The sequence below is a fragment of the Trichechus manatus genome, unplaced genomic scaffold, assembly GCF_000243295.1.
Source record: "Trichechus manatus latirostris isolate Lorelei unplaced genomic scaffold, TriManLat1.0 scaffold00209, whole genome shotgun sequence".
In the NCBI taxonomy this organism is placed as follows: domain Eukaryota; kingdom Metazoa; phylum Chordata; class Mammalia; order Sirenia; family Trichechidae; genus Trichechus; species Trichechus manatus.
Window position 1 is genome coordinate 2,835,398 of NW_004444145.1, and position 16,565 is coordinate 2,851,962.

Below are 16,565 nucleotides of genomic sequence, written 5' to 3' on the forward strand. Positions count from 1 at the left end.
GTTGTCTCATCTATAGGAATGGGAACACCACCTATCTGGGCAGGGTCTCTGGGAAAGTAGCCAAGCCAATGTGTGTGAGTCACTAGCTCTACACCTGGCACACAGACACAGGTAACAACCATGAGCGACTCTTCACCCTCAGCTACTTGGATTCAGCCTAAAAATTCTTGGGCCATCGCAGAGCTGGCCACGGACCATAATCCCTAACCCATCTTCATGTCATCCACAACAGCCATCCCCTAACGTCACATCAGTTAAGCCCATGAGAGGCCTGCCTGTGACCAAGCCCATACTCTCTAAGCTTTCCACGTTGTCCTGATCCACCCCCATGGTGTCTCAGGCAGAAGATGGAAACAATAAGAAGCGGGACAGTAGTGGCCTCAGCTTCTTGATCTTGAGCTTCCTGGGCAGCTGACTCACCTGGGTTAATTCCCATTCCTCATCTTTGGGGACCTGGCTATTTTTGCCAGTGAAGTGACAGTTCCTAAGGCCCAGAGTGCCATCATTGGCATGTAGACACAGCTGCTTTGCAATGTTGTGGCGAAGGTCCCTCTGGGTTGTGTACTCAAAGTACTGGAAGGCAAGACAAGAGAAGACCTGAGGGGTAGGCAGAGAGTTTGCCCACCACCTTCCAAAGCCATCCATCCTAGGATGCTAACCATGGCATAGCCTCCCAGGGAGGGAAGTGAGCAGGCAAGGCCTTGCCAGACTTTAGTGATTTATGTGCTACCTTTATGATTTTTACCATGTCTGGCTGGTTTACACTGGAATAATAGTAACTTAATATTTTTTCTTTACGTTAATTCAAAATTAAACTTTAACTTAGCCTCACTTTAAGCAACATCTGTGAAATCATGTGTGTGATACACTTGTTCTATTTTTGCTAAGGTTGTTGTTGTTGCTCACTGTCGCTGAGTCAGTCCCTAACTCACGGTGCCCCCGTACACAATGTAACGAAATGCTGCCCAGTCCTGCGCCATCCCCGTGATCAGTTAGAATTGGACCACTGTGATCCACAGGATTTTCAATATGGAAGTTCACACTGTATACTCTGAGGCCGTGTGGTATAACAGGAAGAGCTTGTGCTTTCAAGTCAGACATATCTAGGCCTGAATCCCAGGCCTGCCATTTACTGCCATTTTTGGAAATAGATCACCAGGCCTTTCTTCCTAGTTTATCTTAGTCTGGAAGCTCTGCTGAAACCTGTTCATCATCACAGCAATACACAAGCCTCCACTGACAGACAGGTGGTGGCTGTGCATGAGGTGCATTGGCTGGGAATTCAGCCTAGATCTCCTGCATGGAAGGTAAGAATTTTACCACTGAACCACTAATGCCTCATTTTTTTGCTAATAGATTACGATTAAAATAAAAAATGTTGATCAGTTTACCACCTAAAATCGTCTTGCAGACCAGTGGTTTAAAAAACTGCTTTAAAATTACTTCTTCATGCCACCTGTTCAGTGTCCCATGCCACCTCTTTCTTTGCCTTAGCTCTGTTTCTAACACCTCTTACCAGATGCCAAGCATTCAGGGTAGATTGAAGAACTGGGGACGGGGAGGTTAGTAGTTATCCCTCAGGGAAAGGCTGGGGCATTGTAGGGCAGGGAGTAAATTCTCAAGATGCCAGGTAACTGTGAGATGTCAGCAGGTGGTTGGTATTTGGAGGTCACTGCTGGGGGGTAAGGTTGGAGTGGTAGCTTCTGGGCAAGGGAGGCACTGAAGATAGAAGTTGGGTGTAGGTGAAGGAAAGCCCTCAAAAAATGTCCATACTCAGCGTCTGGCATCACTCAGCAGTTGGCATCATCCATGAAGCCTCTCTGATTACAGCCCTCCTCTCCCAGCCCTCTCTAGTCGGTATTGTCTCTGGATGTTCCTAATTCAGACCCTGTCTGTCTGTGTCATGTATTCCCCCTCAGACTGGGAGCTTCCTAGGGCAGGGCTGATATCTCCTCCTCCTCTCTCAGGATTTCCCCCACTCTAGGCCTCAGGAAAAGACTATTTAGAGTAGAAAGAGGGTCTGTGAGGAGAGGGGATTCCCCAGAGACAGGCTTCTCTCAGACCTGCCCTGGTGTGACTGGGTTACACACCTGGTTGCCGCCGAGGCCGTGGCAGACATACATGATGAGGGGCTTCCCACCATGGTTGTTCTCTCCCACATCCAGGCAGTGATTGGTCCCAAGGCTCTTGATCTGCAAATAGAGTGGTTGGCAGAGAGGGGAACCAGGATAGTACAGTCAGGAGTTTCCTAGTTCGAGATGTGGGGCCCAGCTAGAATATATTTGTATGGCTGGATTTCCCCTCTGTGATTTTTCTCCATTGCTCATCCTCTCTGCTCATTAACCCAGATGCCTGGAATTAATAGCAAAGTGAAGTGCAGAGTTCCAGCTGCTGGGCAAGGGTAGGACCAGACATCCTCTATGGGGCAGGATGGGCAACCTCTCAGGAGGCCAGGTCCCAGGAAGCCCTCAGCACGTGGGAGTTTCATTAAGAGCAGTGATTCTCAAAGTGTGATCCCCAGACAATCAGCATCACCTAGGAACTTGCTAGAAATGCAAATTCTCTGGCTCTGCCCCAGACCTACCCAACCAGAAACTCTGGGGGTGGGGCCCAGCAAAGTTTGGTTTAACAAGTCCTCCAGGTGATTCTGATGCACCATAGGGTTTGAGAATCTGGCTTCTGAGTTGTTTTCCCATTATAAGGCTTTTTAGCTATCTGTAGGAGCCCCAAAGTGGCCTCTCACTCCTCTTCATGGATAAAGGCGTATCAACTCTCATTTGCTATCCATCGGTGGGGTAAGTGGTCCTGAATTTCATCAGGGAGTGATGTGATGGTGGGTAGGCAGGTTAGTTTCAAGACTCACAGCTCCATAGAAGGTGGGCTTCAGGTCAGGGACAAACATCTCTGGGTAGACATTGTGTAGGAACCAGGAAAAGTTGCGACAGTGTAGTTGTTCCTTCAGCTTCAGTCGTTCCGAAATGTCACCAAAGGATTTCTGTCAACCAAGCCAGCCCCCAAAGGGTCAGTACCACTAGCCTTGACCTTTCTATCTGGGTTGAAATAAACCAGACAGCATGAAATTCCTGGGGCCACCTTCCCCCAAATATGTGTCAGGCTTATTCCTGCTCAGGAACTGTTGGAACTATTGACTCAGCCTCAAATCCAATCCCAAACACCTTGCCTTGGCTTTGGGACCCCCATCTATAGCCCCACCCTACACCCTCATCTCTTATGACTCCCCACTGAGTTTTCTTCAAGTCCTTAATTCCAAGTCTCTCAGAGCCATTCCTCCTGTAAGAGGTTCTTCCTCCAAATCTCTCCTTCCTCCCCTTCCCTCCTAAAGGATGCTGGGACACTCCAGAGGGGGACAACAAATGCTCCTCTCCTCATTCTTCATTTTTCAAAATCTTTATGCCTGGGACTTCCCCTCACAGGGCTCAGAGGGATGAAGGGAAGCACCAGATGGTAGAGATGGGGTGGCCTCTGTCATTAGCTCTTGGCCAGCCTCTGGGATTCTGAACTTCTCTTCATCCAACCACCTCCCGAGTACCACCTTTTCTCACCTCTTCAGCCATCTTTGCTGCTTGCAGGTTTCTCCGGTAGAAAATCTCCTTGTAGCCATCCATCCAGACCTCAGCCAGGCGCACTTGGTTGCGGGCAATGACATTGATGCCCTTGGGGAAAGTGTGGGGGCTCTTGGTGCGGAACACGTGGCCTACCACAGAGCAGGGGATAATCTCCAGCTGGCCGCCACACTGCCACACCTGTCACAAAGGAGACGGGGCTGGGGGCCTTCAGGAGTGAGTTGGGAAAATTCTCCCCCCAGGCAGCTCCGTTCTGTTCCCAGGGTGCCAGACCCCAGGTCCTAGGACTCAGGCAACAGCTGCTGTTTCTCCTTGCGAAGAAAGGTATTGACCAGGCCTCTTTCCAGGTCATGACTACGCAGCTCCAGGATCTCGGATGTTGGTTCACTCTGGCTTAAGCAAATGGAGATTTGAAGGGTCCTGAGGGTTAGCAGGGCCCACTCTAGGGAAAAGATAGTTGGTTAACTTTGTACCTGTATACCTACACTGAGCTCTGGCCACTTGACTTTTTGATCTGTAAATGTGATTTTATCAGCTTATCCAGGTGTTACTGGAAACTCAAACTCCTCAAATCAAGATAGATTTGTGACCCAAATCAGAGCATCAATGCATTAATAGTGAGGAAGCTAACTGCCAGGTGGCCTGTGGTAGTCCCCAGGACTTTTAGCACACTAGTGTCCCAGGAGAGAGACTGAATGAAGGTCAGAGGCTCATTGGTGAGCCTAGAATCAGAGCCCTGGGAGTTACAGTGAATGGGCTGGTTTAAGACTGGGAGGTATGTTGTTATTCATTTCTAGTACAGCAGCAACAGAAACACATTGTCATAGTCATAGTAACAGTAGATACCAATTATGTGCTTAATATGTGCCAGGCACTGTAAGAGGTGACTTTATAAATGAGCTCGTTTACTTATTAATTACCTCTCCACTGGCAAGGCAATTTGTGTAGATTTCATGGAGTGGAAATCCTTTCTGACTTGATCCTGATTTGCCTAATTCCTGGAATCCCTCAGAGTTCTGGGATGCACCAGAATCTGGGCCACCGTCTTCTCTCCTACAGTTATGCAGGGCTTGCTAAGCAAAGAGCAACTCCAAGGCCACCAGGGCATGTGTCCTATGACCTGGGCAGGGGAGCTTTATTTTACCAGAAAAAGGATGGTGATTGGAGTCTGACCTGTTTCCACCTTCACCTTCACCCTTTTTCCATAGACATTGTGAAAGATGTCACCAGTTTCTAGACGTCCAGTCCTATTGCCACTATGGCCCCTTCCTTCTGAGAAGTGCTGCCCAGTAATTTGTCCAGTTGTCCAGTCTGACTCCCAAAGAGCCGCTGCCATAGACAGGGACGGGATCAGAGGAAAGGAGGTGCTATGACAAGAAACAGCCACACTTGTAAGCTCGGTTCTAGATGTGACATCCCTGAGGCTGCTGCTGCTCCAGAGATAGGTTCTCAGGTGTCCCCTGGGACACTGTGGTTCCCCCCGCAAGCCCTCTTCACTCTCACCCGAAAGGACATTTCCACGTTCTCCCCTCCCCAGATCTCCATCTGATTATCATAGGTACCGATGTGCTCAAAGTAGGACTTGGAGACGGAGAAGAGGCCACCAGCAAACGTCGGGGATCTGGAGAGACAGAGGGAGAAGCATGTGCATCTTCTAGGGTGAAGAGGAGCAAAGCCTGGCGTGGAACAGCCGTTTGTGGACTCACTTGTAATGCCTCCTACTCTACTTCCCCCTCTATCCCTCTCTCTGGGGATGTGCAGCCCCTCTTCCACTAATTCACTCATTCAAACGTTTTTTGAGCATTTACTATGTCCTCTTCCTCTCCTAAGACCAGGCCAAGAACAGATGTAATTATACTATCTTCTAAAAGGCACCTATTCATTCAACCAACAATATATTAAGCACCAGCTGCTAGGGCCCGTGCTACGTGTTGGACATCCAGGGCTGAGAATGACACAGATCTTGTAGCCCCAGGGAAAGCTGCCATAGTTTGCTTTGTGGTAGCAAATGACCGGAACATAGTAGATACTCAGTTACCAGAAGTTGCTTGAAATTGTTTTTGGAAATGCACAGGATTCAAATCATGAATGAATGAGCAAATGTTATCAGCTGGACTGGCCCTATACTGTTTTAGGGTCCCTGGCCCTTCTGAAATCATTAAAAAATAAAAAACCTGTTGCTGTTGAGTTGATTCTGACTCATGGTGACCCCATGTTTTACAAGGTGGAACTGCTCCATAGGGTTTTCTTGCTGTAATTTTTACAGAAGCAGATTGCCAGGCCTTTCTTCTGGGGTGCAACTGGGTGAGTTGAACTGCCAAACTATTGGTTAGTAGCCCAGTGCAAGCTGTTTACACCACCAAGGGACCTCAAAACCAAACTTGTTGCCATTAAGTTGATTCTAACTCACGGCGACCTATACCAAAAAACCCAAACCCATTGCCATCAGGTCGATTCCGACTTACAGTGACCCTATAGGACAGGGTAGAACTGCCCTGTAGGGTTTCCAAGGAGTGGCTGGTGGATTCGAACTGCCGACCTTTTGGTTAGCTGCTGATCTCTTAACCACTGCACTACCAGGGCTCAATGGTGACACATAAAAAACCCCAAACCCATAGCCGTCGAGTTGATTCCAACTCAGAGACCTTAAAGGACACAATAGAACTGCCCCACAGAGTTTCCAAGGAGCGACTGGTGGATTCGAACTGCCAACCATACAGCCCCCATATTAGTAGGATCCTAGCCCCTGTGCTTAATACTGCATGTGAAACTTTAGCTTTGGGGAAAAGCTGCTAGCTGTTCTGAACCGGGGAAATTGACAAGAGGTATTGCTGGGAATAGGACGATCAGTGAGGTGAGATCAAGCTTAATTTGGGAGGTTACAAAAAGATTCTGGCTTCAGACAAAGGCAGGGAGGCACAGACTCAAGGTAAATTAACAAAAACATCTCATTCCTTGAATTTAGATAGTAGGTTGCTCATAAAAGGAGCTGATCTAAGGGCGAGAATATCTAATTGCACAAGGGCAAGCAGAAAGGAAGGGGGGTAAGCGATCATTGGCTGTTGGCTTCTGTGCCTGGGCCAAGCTGCTTGAATAGGGCTTTGCTGCCACCAGTGGGTGGCTCCATGTGGTACAACTACGCGGGAAGACACTGACTCCTCTGTAAACCTGCAACAGATCAAGGTGCCCTACACAGCAGGGCTCAATCAGTGTTCATCGGACTGATCTGTCTAGGTGACCACCCAGGAGCCTGGCCTTGTGTTGCCCTGAGACTGACCTTGTTGCCTTGAGGTTGACTATATACTGCTCTCTCAGCCACTTTCTGGAATTTAAGCTGGGAAACCCTCATGCTAAGGCTGGCTTCCTGTCATTGGTTCTGGGCTCTCTCATAGGTTCTAAGCCAGCCCAAGTGGGCTCTGGAGAGTCTCAGAATAAGTCCTGGAACCCCAGATGAGCACTTTGGAGCTAACCTGCTTTTTCTCAAGGGTCCCACACACTTGGACCTGTCTCTTGGCTGGTACCTTCAGGCCAGCACCCAGTCAGAAAGTCACTGACAAATTATCTCTCAGGATAAGCCCTGCATGGGGAACATCACAGTTCAACAACCAGTGGGCAACCTCTGGCAAACACTTTGGTATTTCCTGTTCTACTTCCTGGGATCCCCTGGGCCCTCTACCTCTCCTCTTAGCCTCCAGTTAGCTTTGAAAGTGCTGAGGATAGTGTCATGGATTGAATTATGTCCCCCCAAAAATGTGTGTATCAATTTGGCTGGGCCATGATTCCCAGTATTGTGTGAGTTTCCTGTATGTTGTAAATCCTGCCTCTATGATGTTAATGAAGGGGGATGGGCGGCAGCTGTGTTAGTGAGGCAGGACTCAATCTACAAGATTGGATTGTGTCTTGAGACAATCTCTTTTGAGATATAAAAGAGAGAAGTGAGCAGAGAGATAGGGGAACCTCATACCACTAAGAAAGCAGTGCCGGGAGCAGAGCATGTCCTTTGGACCTGGGGTGCCTGATGGAGAAACTCCTAGTCCATGGGAAGATTGATGAGAAGGCCAATAGAGACAGAAAGCCTTCCCCTGGAGCTGACACACTGAATTTGGACTTTCAGCCTACTTTACTGTGAGGAAATAAACTTCTCCTTGTTAAAGCCATCCACTTATGGTATTTCTGTTATAGCAGCAGATGACTAAGACAGATGGGTACTGTCAGCAGGTGCCCTGGTGGGGTTCTATGCAAAGTGCCTTGGGCTAGCCATGCCAGCTACCAGGGCATTTGGACCAGGAAGTAAATTCCTACCTCAAACAATGGAGCTTTGTCTTGCAGCTGTATGGTCCTTGGACATCAGGACCAGCGACATCAGTGATGGGCAGGGGCCAGGTGCCCTGTCCCTGACTGTGCTGCTATGTGCCTGGCCTGGGCTGGGGGGCTTTGTTGCTGTATACACCACAAAAGGCATCTATGAGACAAGCAGAGGGGCAATACCAAACTAAACCAAACCCGTTGTTGTTGAGTTGATTCTGACTCATAGTGACTCTGTAGAGGGGCAATAGGGAGTTCCAATTTCCTTCCTCTCCCTCGCACTTCCCTTTTTCCCTCTCCCCTTCTGCTCCTTCTTCTTCCCCTCCTTGTGGAGACAGCAGCTGGCTCTTCAGGGTCCATGGGAGTCCTCCCTGTGGCACTCACCTGAGTCCTCTCTACTGAGACTCTGGGTAGCATCTGATTCTGGGTATGTGAAGGGGGAGGAACTCCAGCCCTCTCTCCTTTTATAACCTACCTTCTTATCTCCAGCCACTGTATCCCCAACCCACCCTTCCCTCCACCCATAATGTACATTTGGTTTTCCTTAAGTTTCCTGGCCAGTAGAGGAAAACAATGGCACAGATAATCCAAAGCCAAATATTCTAACAGTCACTGCCCAACTCAGTTTGGCAGTGACAACTGTTAAAATAAACCCATGGTCTCTAACAACACCAACAGGCAAGCTGGAGAGGGAGAGGGAGGGTAGGTATATGAGGGGGAGGGAGTTCAGCTGGCCGCTGTGGATATTCACAGTGGATAAACTCTGGAGTAGTCACCATACAGGAGTCCTCCGGTGGCACAAACAATTAAGCGCTTGACTATTAGCCAAAAGGTGACAGTTCGAACCCACCCAGATATACCTTGGAAGAAAGGTCTGGTGATCTGCTTCCAAAAGGTCACAGCCTTGAAAACCCTACGGAATGCAGTTCTACTCTGCACACGTTGGGTCACCATGAGTTGGAGTCGACTTCACAGCTACTAACAACAACATCCACCATATAGAGTAGGGATTGACAAACTACGGCCAAATCTGGCTCTGCAGCCTGTTTTCATAAGGATCTGGAGCTAAGAATGCTTTTTACATTTTTAAAGGGTTGTAAAAAAAGAGAATATGCAACAGACTGTATATGGGCTACAAAGCCTAAAATATTTTCTAGTTGGTCCTTTACAGAAAAAGTTCATAGCAGCTGCAACAAAGTGCAAACTGCAGGGCACTTGTCTATTTCCTTTTAGAACGTTCTGTTTTTTCAAAGATCGTGACCTGGGCACACACGGCACCCCTTCTATCCCAATGGCTATGCAACAATGGCCTCCACCCACCCTCTCTCACCCACTCTGCAAGCACCAGTCATGACCTTCGATGTGTGGGGAAGAATAAATGAGAAAAAATATGTACAGCCCTTAGCCCAGTGCCTGACACACAGTGAGTGTAAGAGCAAGCTGTTATGGCGTGGGGCAGTATAATGCCACAGTTAGGAGAGGGCTTTTGTCTAGGCAGGCCAGGCTAGGTATCCTTGCTACACCATTTTCTAGCTACATGATCTTAGGCCAAATGTTTATTACAGTGAGCCTTGGTGTTCTCATCTGTAAAACAGGCTAATCATAGTACCTATGATAGGGGGTGAGGATTAAATAAAATGTGTCGAGTGCTTGGTAGAACGCTTAATAAATGTTGATGTGAGATGGCCCAGTCCCTGGAACTGGGTAGGATTGGTGCCATGGAGGCCAAGTTGGGGGCTCACCAGGCCGTGGTCCTTACTTGATAGGGTAGGTCTCATCCTTGCGCCTCTGCTTCTCATGTGGAGGGAGAATTTCCCAGCCAAAGGTCAGGCTCCAGTCAAAGTTGCCCCGGCTATGGACTCTGCCCGTCTGGACGGGCTTGGAGAAGTGGAAAGTGTTCAAGTCGATGGTGACGATGTCTGGGCTCACCACTACTGTCTCATCCTCAGCAATGCGAGCCAGGAGGGGCTCCAGCCAGCCATGGAAGCACTCGCCTGCAGGCCCAGATGAGGAGGCTGCAGTCAGGGTCCTGCCCAGAGCCACCCCAGGGAGAAGACCCAGACCAACAGGATACTTCACCCACTACCTGGTTACAGAGAGAGAAACACAGGCAAGCTCCACAGCTGTAGAGAGCTCTCCTGAGACCCCACTCCTAACCCCCAACTTGTCCCAGGTGGAGGCAGCTTTGGAGGGGAGAATGAGGGTCTCAGAACCTCTGCCCATCTCATGGCAAGGACGCCAGTACTCTCAGGGGAGTAAGATGGTACCTCCAATGATCCAGCCTTTTCACTGAACGAGCCCTCTCTACCCAAGTGAGGCTTTCAGAAGGGGGTGTTTCCTCTCCCAGGGGTATTTGCATCTTAAGCTTTAGTTCCAGTTGTCTAGCTGTGAGATTTTCAATGAACTTCTGCAAATATGGCTTTATTTGGTCCTCAGAGTGATAATTCTGCAAGGTCAGTAAGGTCAGTATCCTCATTCTCACTTTATAAAGGAGGAAGCCAAGGCTCAGTCAGTGGAAGAGCCAGAAGGCAAACTCAGGTCTTCATACTCCATACACTGAGCTCCTTCCAATATATGTCACTCCTCTAAGGGTATGTTTTTTCCCTGACAGTGATGGGGAGATGTTTTGGCCTGAGACAGGATGGGAGGCCTTCCTGGCTCTGTGTGGCCCTATAGGAAACTCCCCACAAGCCATTTTCAGTGGTGGTGGGAGGCCTTTCTGAGGACTGAAAGCAGAACAAGGTACAGATGGAGAAGAGGGAGTGTCTGGCGCCCCAAAGCCCACTCCCTGCAATTTTTGGGTCACCAAATGTTTGAGTGCTGTTTGTGCCTCCTGATAAAACACCTTTGGAGTTGGGAATGAGAAATAAGTGAGAAAGGCTAGGATGGGTCCCAAGCCTCCCACACTCTTGGACAGTAAAGCAGGAAGGGGCTTCGGTGATGCTGCCTGTGGTCCCAGCTTTCCGTTTCACCAGGGATGAAGCCAAGGCCCAGAGGGGAGGCCCCAGACTACACCCAGGCCCCTGGCTGTCAGGCAGCACCCTGTTACTCACAGTGGGCATCCAGGAATGTGAGCACCTCTGCCTGTGCCACGCTGGCCCCCAGCAGCCGGGCTGTGATTAACCCTTTCCGCTCCTGCTGCCGCACCACCCTCACGATCTGCAGCTGCTTCACGTACTGATCCAGCTGCTCCTTTAAGTACTCTGCAAACGATAGTGTCATTGTTGCCAGCTCACCACTTTGTTGCAAACCTAATCCCCTTTGGGCACCAAGCCGGTGCTCTTGGGCCTCCAGCAGGCCTGAATTTTAACCCTCCAGCACTTGCTGCACAAAGCAATTCCACAGAAGCTGGAGGTGAGGGGCAGGGGGTGTAAGGAGGAGAAGAATGGGGAGAGGAAGGGGAAGCCCCGCCTGTGGGCAAGCCCACCCTGCCATCCCAACTCCATCTTGCCAAGACAGGGGCTCTGTGGTGCCGGATCCTGGGCCTATTTACCTAGGCCCTTCTGTAATCTCATGACAGGACCTCAGAGTTGTGTTTCTTTGTCCTTAAACATAGTCTTCTGACAAAGGCTCTCGAAAGCCTCTCCTGGTTTCTCCACCCTCTCAGCCACCAGCTTTCAGAGCTGAGATTCTGGCCTCCTCTCCTCTCCACACCTGAAGCTTGTGGTAGCCATTTCTTAGTGTCTAGGACTCCTGGTCTCCCAGACTCTTCAGAGTAAGCTTGACATGTAGAGCACACACACATTCTGATTCCTTGCTTGCTGGATCAGCAGCAGAAAGTCTTATTCTAATCCTTTTTATTACCTCCTCTGTATATGGTATTCTTTAAGAAGATGAAAAGACATCAGAGAGATTTTAATTAAATTAAAAAAAAAAAAAAACCTGTACCAGGTGCCTACCCTGGACCAAGCACAGTGCTACAGATTGGGGGTACAGTGTAAGCCCAGCCCACATGGTCGTTGTCCTAAGGAGCGCACTGTCCAGGGAACAAGGCCGGCCAGGGGTGGGTAACTGCAGGGCAGGTGACCTGCCAGAGGTTGTGCAGGGCTGGCAGAGCCCCCAGGAGGGGCAGCCATCCTGAGTTTCAGGAGGCCAGGGAAAGCCTTTTGAAGGGAGAGGTATTTCTGCTGAGATTGCCAGCTCGTTCTGAGTTGGGGCTTACTTTATGACCCTGTTATTCAGTCTGAAATTATCAGAGCCTTACACATAGCTCTATTCTGAAACAATTCATCATGAAACATATTCTAAATCTTATGTTTTATTAACTGCCAGTTTGGTTTATCTGTGCCACTGTTCTATCCTGACTGCGAGGGATGAAGTTGCCTGTAGTTTCAGAGGTGAAAGGTAGGTGTGTGTGTTTTCCCTTTGCGGCTGTGGCCTTGCACTGAATGCACTTCGGGTCCTGAAATCAATTGATTGGGTTGTGATCACACATACACACACATTATGCCCAAACACTTGAGTACCTACTATGTGCCACCCCTTGAACTAGGTCCTTTCATGTTTACTTTCTTATTTAATCTTCTCTGTGAAGGTTAACTGGAGCCCTGGTAGCACAGTGGTTAAGAGCTACAGCTGCTAACCAAAAAGTCAGCAGTTCAAATCCACCAGCTGCTCCTTGGAAACCCTATGGGACAGTTCTACTCTGTCCTATAGCCTCACTATGAGTCAGAATTGACTTGAAGGTGACGGGTTTGTTTTTTTTGGTTTTTTTATGAAGGTTAACTGAGTCCCTGGGTGGTGCAGATGGTTGATGCGCTTGGCTGCTAACCAAAAAGTTGCAAGTTTGAGTCCACCCAGAGGCTCCTTGGAAGAAAATCCTGGCGATCTACTAAAAAGTCAGCCACTGAAAACCCTATGGTACAGTTCTACTCTGTCATACATGGGGTTGCCATGAGTCAGAGTCGACTCCAGAGCAACTTTTTTTTTAATGAAGGTTAATAACTTTATGAAATGTGGAGTATTTTCCCTAGTTTTTATAGATGGGAAAACTAAGACTCAAAGTGATGAGCCCAGAGTCACAGAAAATGCAAAGGGTAGTGGCAGGATCCTAACCAGCTGTGTCTGAGGATTCTCACCTCCCAACTCCAGGGGCAGTGAGGCCACCAGTGAGGACACAACATGCATGGGTGTCAAGGTGGCCTGTGCAGCCTCCATCAGTCATCCAGGGCCTTAGCCACTTCCCCGTGTGTGAGACCCCAGGAGGGAGGAGGAGAGAAAGGAACTCGGATACTGCTCCTCCTTAGTCTAGCTTTGGTCACTGCCCAGGAGAGGGGAGCCCCAGGGGAAGGAAACTTTCCATAAATGGGAACTTCAGCTCTTTTCTCCTCTCTTAATTCTTCTGAATTGACAGTGTTCTGACACAGTGCCGCCTTATGAAAGGATTCTTTGGACAGTCGTTTGAGAAGGAGCTGTATCTTACTCTAGAAATAGGGCCTCTTGTCTCAGGCATCAGGACTCCATGAGTCAAAATTACCCTCATGTGGCAGCTTCAGCACACCACTTACTCAGCAAACGTCTGCTATAGCCCTGTCCGGGTGCTAGATACTATCCTGGGCAGGGAGCGGCCTGGTCTGGGTCCTGCCCTCAGGGAGCTCCCAGACTCATACTATAGTCGCAAGAGCTAGAAAGGGAAGGGAACCCTGGTCAGGAGCCTCACCTTTTCAGGGTGGCTGATGTTTCCCCTGAGAACTTGCTTAACTGTGCTCACAGGAAGTTCATAGTGGTGGAGATAACTCAGGGACAAAACATCACAGGAAGTGGGTTTTGTAGTAAGAGACTGCAATGCGCTGAGCTGTGAACCTCAGGGGGCCTGAGTTCTACCCAAAGCCGTCTCCCACGCCTTCCTTCCAGTCTCAGGCGGTGAGGATGGACCTTCAGATTCTGAGCCTGACAGGCAGGGCTCCTCTGGGACCCCCCACTCTTAAGGCTGTGTGTTAACTTGGCTGGGCCATGATTCTTAGTGGTTTGGCAGTTATGTAATGATGTAGTCATCCTCCATGATGTGATCTGATGTGATCAGCCAATCAGTTGTAAGGGGAGTTTCCTCGGGGCTGTGGCCTGCATCCAATACATATGGATGTTCTGGCAAAGCTCACTTGCTTGCTCTGGATCCTGCATTCAACTCATTATCACCTGATCTCCAGTTCTTAGGACTCGAGCCAGTGGCCTGTCATCTTAGTTGCTGATCTTAGATTCATCAGCCTTCCCAGCCCATGAACAAGGGGCCTGCTATCTGACTTGCCGATCCTGGATTCATTAGCCCCTGCAGCTACGTGAGTCAGGAGAAGCCTCCATCCTGACGCCTGGCCCATGGACTTGGGACTTGCCAGCCTTTACAACTGTGCGAGCCATTTCCTTGAGATAAATCTCTCTCTATATATATATATACACTTCACTAGTTTTGCTTCTCTAGAGAATCCAGCCTAAGACATGTGGTAGTGACAGTGGTTCTAGAGAAACAAAATCATAAGGATGAGTTTTCTAAATTGGTTCTCAAGTCTGATTAATCTTACAGGCACTGATGACTCTACTTCCAGTAGTAAAGAGGGCGCTGCTAATCCATGGCATGAGGTGGCAATATTAATAAGCAAATTATCACCAACAGATCAAATATTGGTGAGAAGTGAGGCTCTGCGTGATCGCATGTTTAATACTTTTCTATAATTTTATCAGAATAAGAAGTATAGGGAAGCTGGTTGGTTGGCCTACTTTCACTAGACAAAGTGGTGAAAAAAAGGGATGAGCTCAGGGTTTCAGAGTCACAGCTTAAGTGCTGTATAAAAGACCTCAAAGTTGCCATTTGTGCCCTAAAAGAAAGCCTTATTTCTTATAGTAACAGAGCTGATATTGCCAAAAACCAGAGTCTTATTGTAAGAGTGGCTGAATTACAACACCAACCGAATTCCCAACCTCGAATGGTGGCTGAAGTTAAAGTGAGGGCATTGATTGAGAAGAAATGGGATCCTGAAATTTGGAATGGGGACATATGGGTAGATAATCAGGAAGCTGGGGACACTGAGCCCCTAAATTCCATTGAATCACCCTTGCCAACAGAACCAGTCCTCTCCCACCTGAAGAGATTACCACATCTTTGTCAGCTAAGCCACCCTCCCCAGTAAAACCATTATCCCCTCCAACCCCAGCTATGTCTGAAGAGCCTTTGTTTGAGTCATCACATGGGGTGGCATCTGAGTTATTGCCTAGGGCACTGCCCGGGGTAGATATCTTTCAAGACATTGCTGAATGTTCCCAGGACCCACCCCCACCACCCATTTTTGCTTCTAGATCTATAACTAGACTTAAGTCCTAGCGAGCCCCAAAGAGGTGAAGTACAAAGTGTGAACCAGGAGGAGGCACACTACATTCCAAAAGAACTTCTTGACTTTTCTAATATGTAGAAACAGAGACCTGGGGAATATGTGGGGGAATGGCTACTAAGCGTGTGGGATAACAGTTCAAGGAACAAAAAGTTGGATGAGTCTGAGTTTACTGATGTGGGCCCACTAGGCACAGATTCTTCATTAAATGTTTCAGCTCAAGAGGTTAGGAAAGGATCTAATACTTTATTTGGTTGGTTCACTGAAGCATGGATTACACGGTAGCCTACACGAAATCAAGCTGAAGTACCAGACCTGCCTTGGTATACTGTATGTAGAAGGTATCCAAAGGCTTAGGGAAATTGGCATGTTAGAGTGGATTTATGAGGTTAGACCCACAGACCCACACACAGAGCACCCAGAGGACACACCTCTTACCACAACTGTGAGGAACAAATTTGTTAATGGAGCCCCAGCATCCTTGAAGACTGCTGTTATTGCCATTTTATGTAAGTCAGATTTGACAGTGGGAACTACACTAACTGAATTAAGACATGTAACTACAGTGGGGCTGACTGGACCCTGTGGTAGTAGGGGCCAAGTGGCAGCATTCAATTGACAAAGACAAGGTGGGCGTGGTTACGTATTGTACAGCAGGGTCAAAGCAGTAATCAGAATAGTCTGACTCATATGGACTTATGGCATTGGCTACTTAGTCCTGGTGTCTCTAGGAGTGAAATAGATGGGAAATCTACTAAATATTTACTTGATCTGTACAAGCAGAAAAATTCTAGTTCAAGTGAATAGCAGTCTAACTTGAATCACCAGAAGAGAGTCACAGCCGCTCAATCAATTCTCAGACTTGAGTCAATTTACAGACCCACAATCCCTTAAATGAAGGGGAGGCTGAGTCCCCTGGAGGAAGGACTTCACTACACTGCCAAAAATTTATATTGTTAATTTTTCTCCCAACCTTCCCCAAAGGGATCCACGGCCTTTTATGAGAGTGACTGTTAACAGGGGAAAAGGAAATAATCAGGCTTTTCAGGGATTACTGGATACTGCTTCTGAACTGACACTAATTCCAGGAGACCCAAAATGTCACTCTGGCCCACCAGTCAGAGTGGGGGCATATGGAGGTCAAGTTATTAATGGAGTCTTAGCTCAGGTCTGTCTCACAGTGGTTCCAGTGGGTCCCTGAATCCATCTTGTAGTGATTTCCCCAGTTCTACAATGCATGATTGGAATAGATATACTCAGCAACTGGAAGAACCCCCACATTGGATCCCTGAAAAGTAGAGTAAGGGCTATTATGGCAGGAAAAGCCAAGTGGAAGCCATTAGAACTGCCCCTACCT

At 48.4% G+C, this 16,565-nt stretch overlaps 1 protein-coding gene across 2 annotated transcripts in view; it reads right to left on the bottom strand.

Moving 5' to 3' along the window:
• Positions 1–16,565, bottom strand: part of GALNT6 (polypeptide N-acetylgalactosaminyltransferase 6) — a 61,142-nt gene that overhangs the window by 2,569 nt on the left and 42,008 nt on the right. The window contains exons 6-12 of one of the 2 annotated variants that reach the window (XM_004388343.3): positions 10,943–11,092; positions 9,649–9,883; positions 5,088–5,205; positions 3,564–3,764; positions 2,864–2,995; positions 2,091–2,192; positions 421–573 (exon numbers count right to left, since the gene is read on the bottom strand). In XM_004388343.3, the coding sequence (XP_004388400.1) occupies positions 421–573; positions 2,091–2,192; positions 2,864–2,995; positions 3,564–3,764; positions 5,088–5,205; positions 9,649–9,883; positions 10,943–11,092 (1,091 nt within the window). The remainder of the gene's footprint in view (positions 1–420; positions 574–2,090; positions 2,193–2,863; positions 2,996–3,563; positions 3,765–5,087; positions 5,206–9,648; positions 9,884–10,942; positions 11,093–16,565) is intronic. The other variant, XM_023742417.1, reaches the window with a different exon arrangement.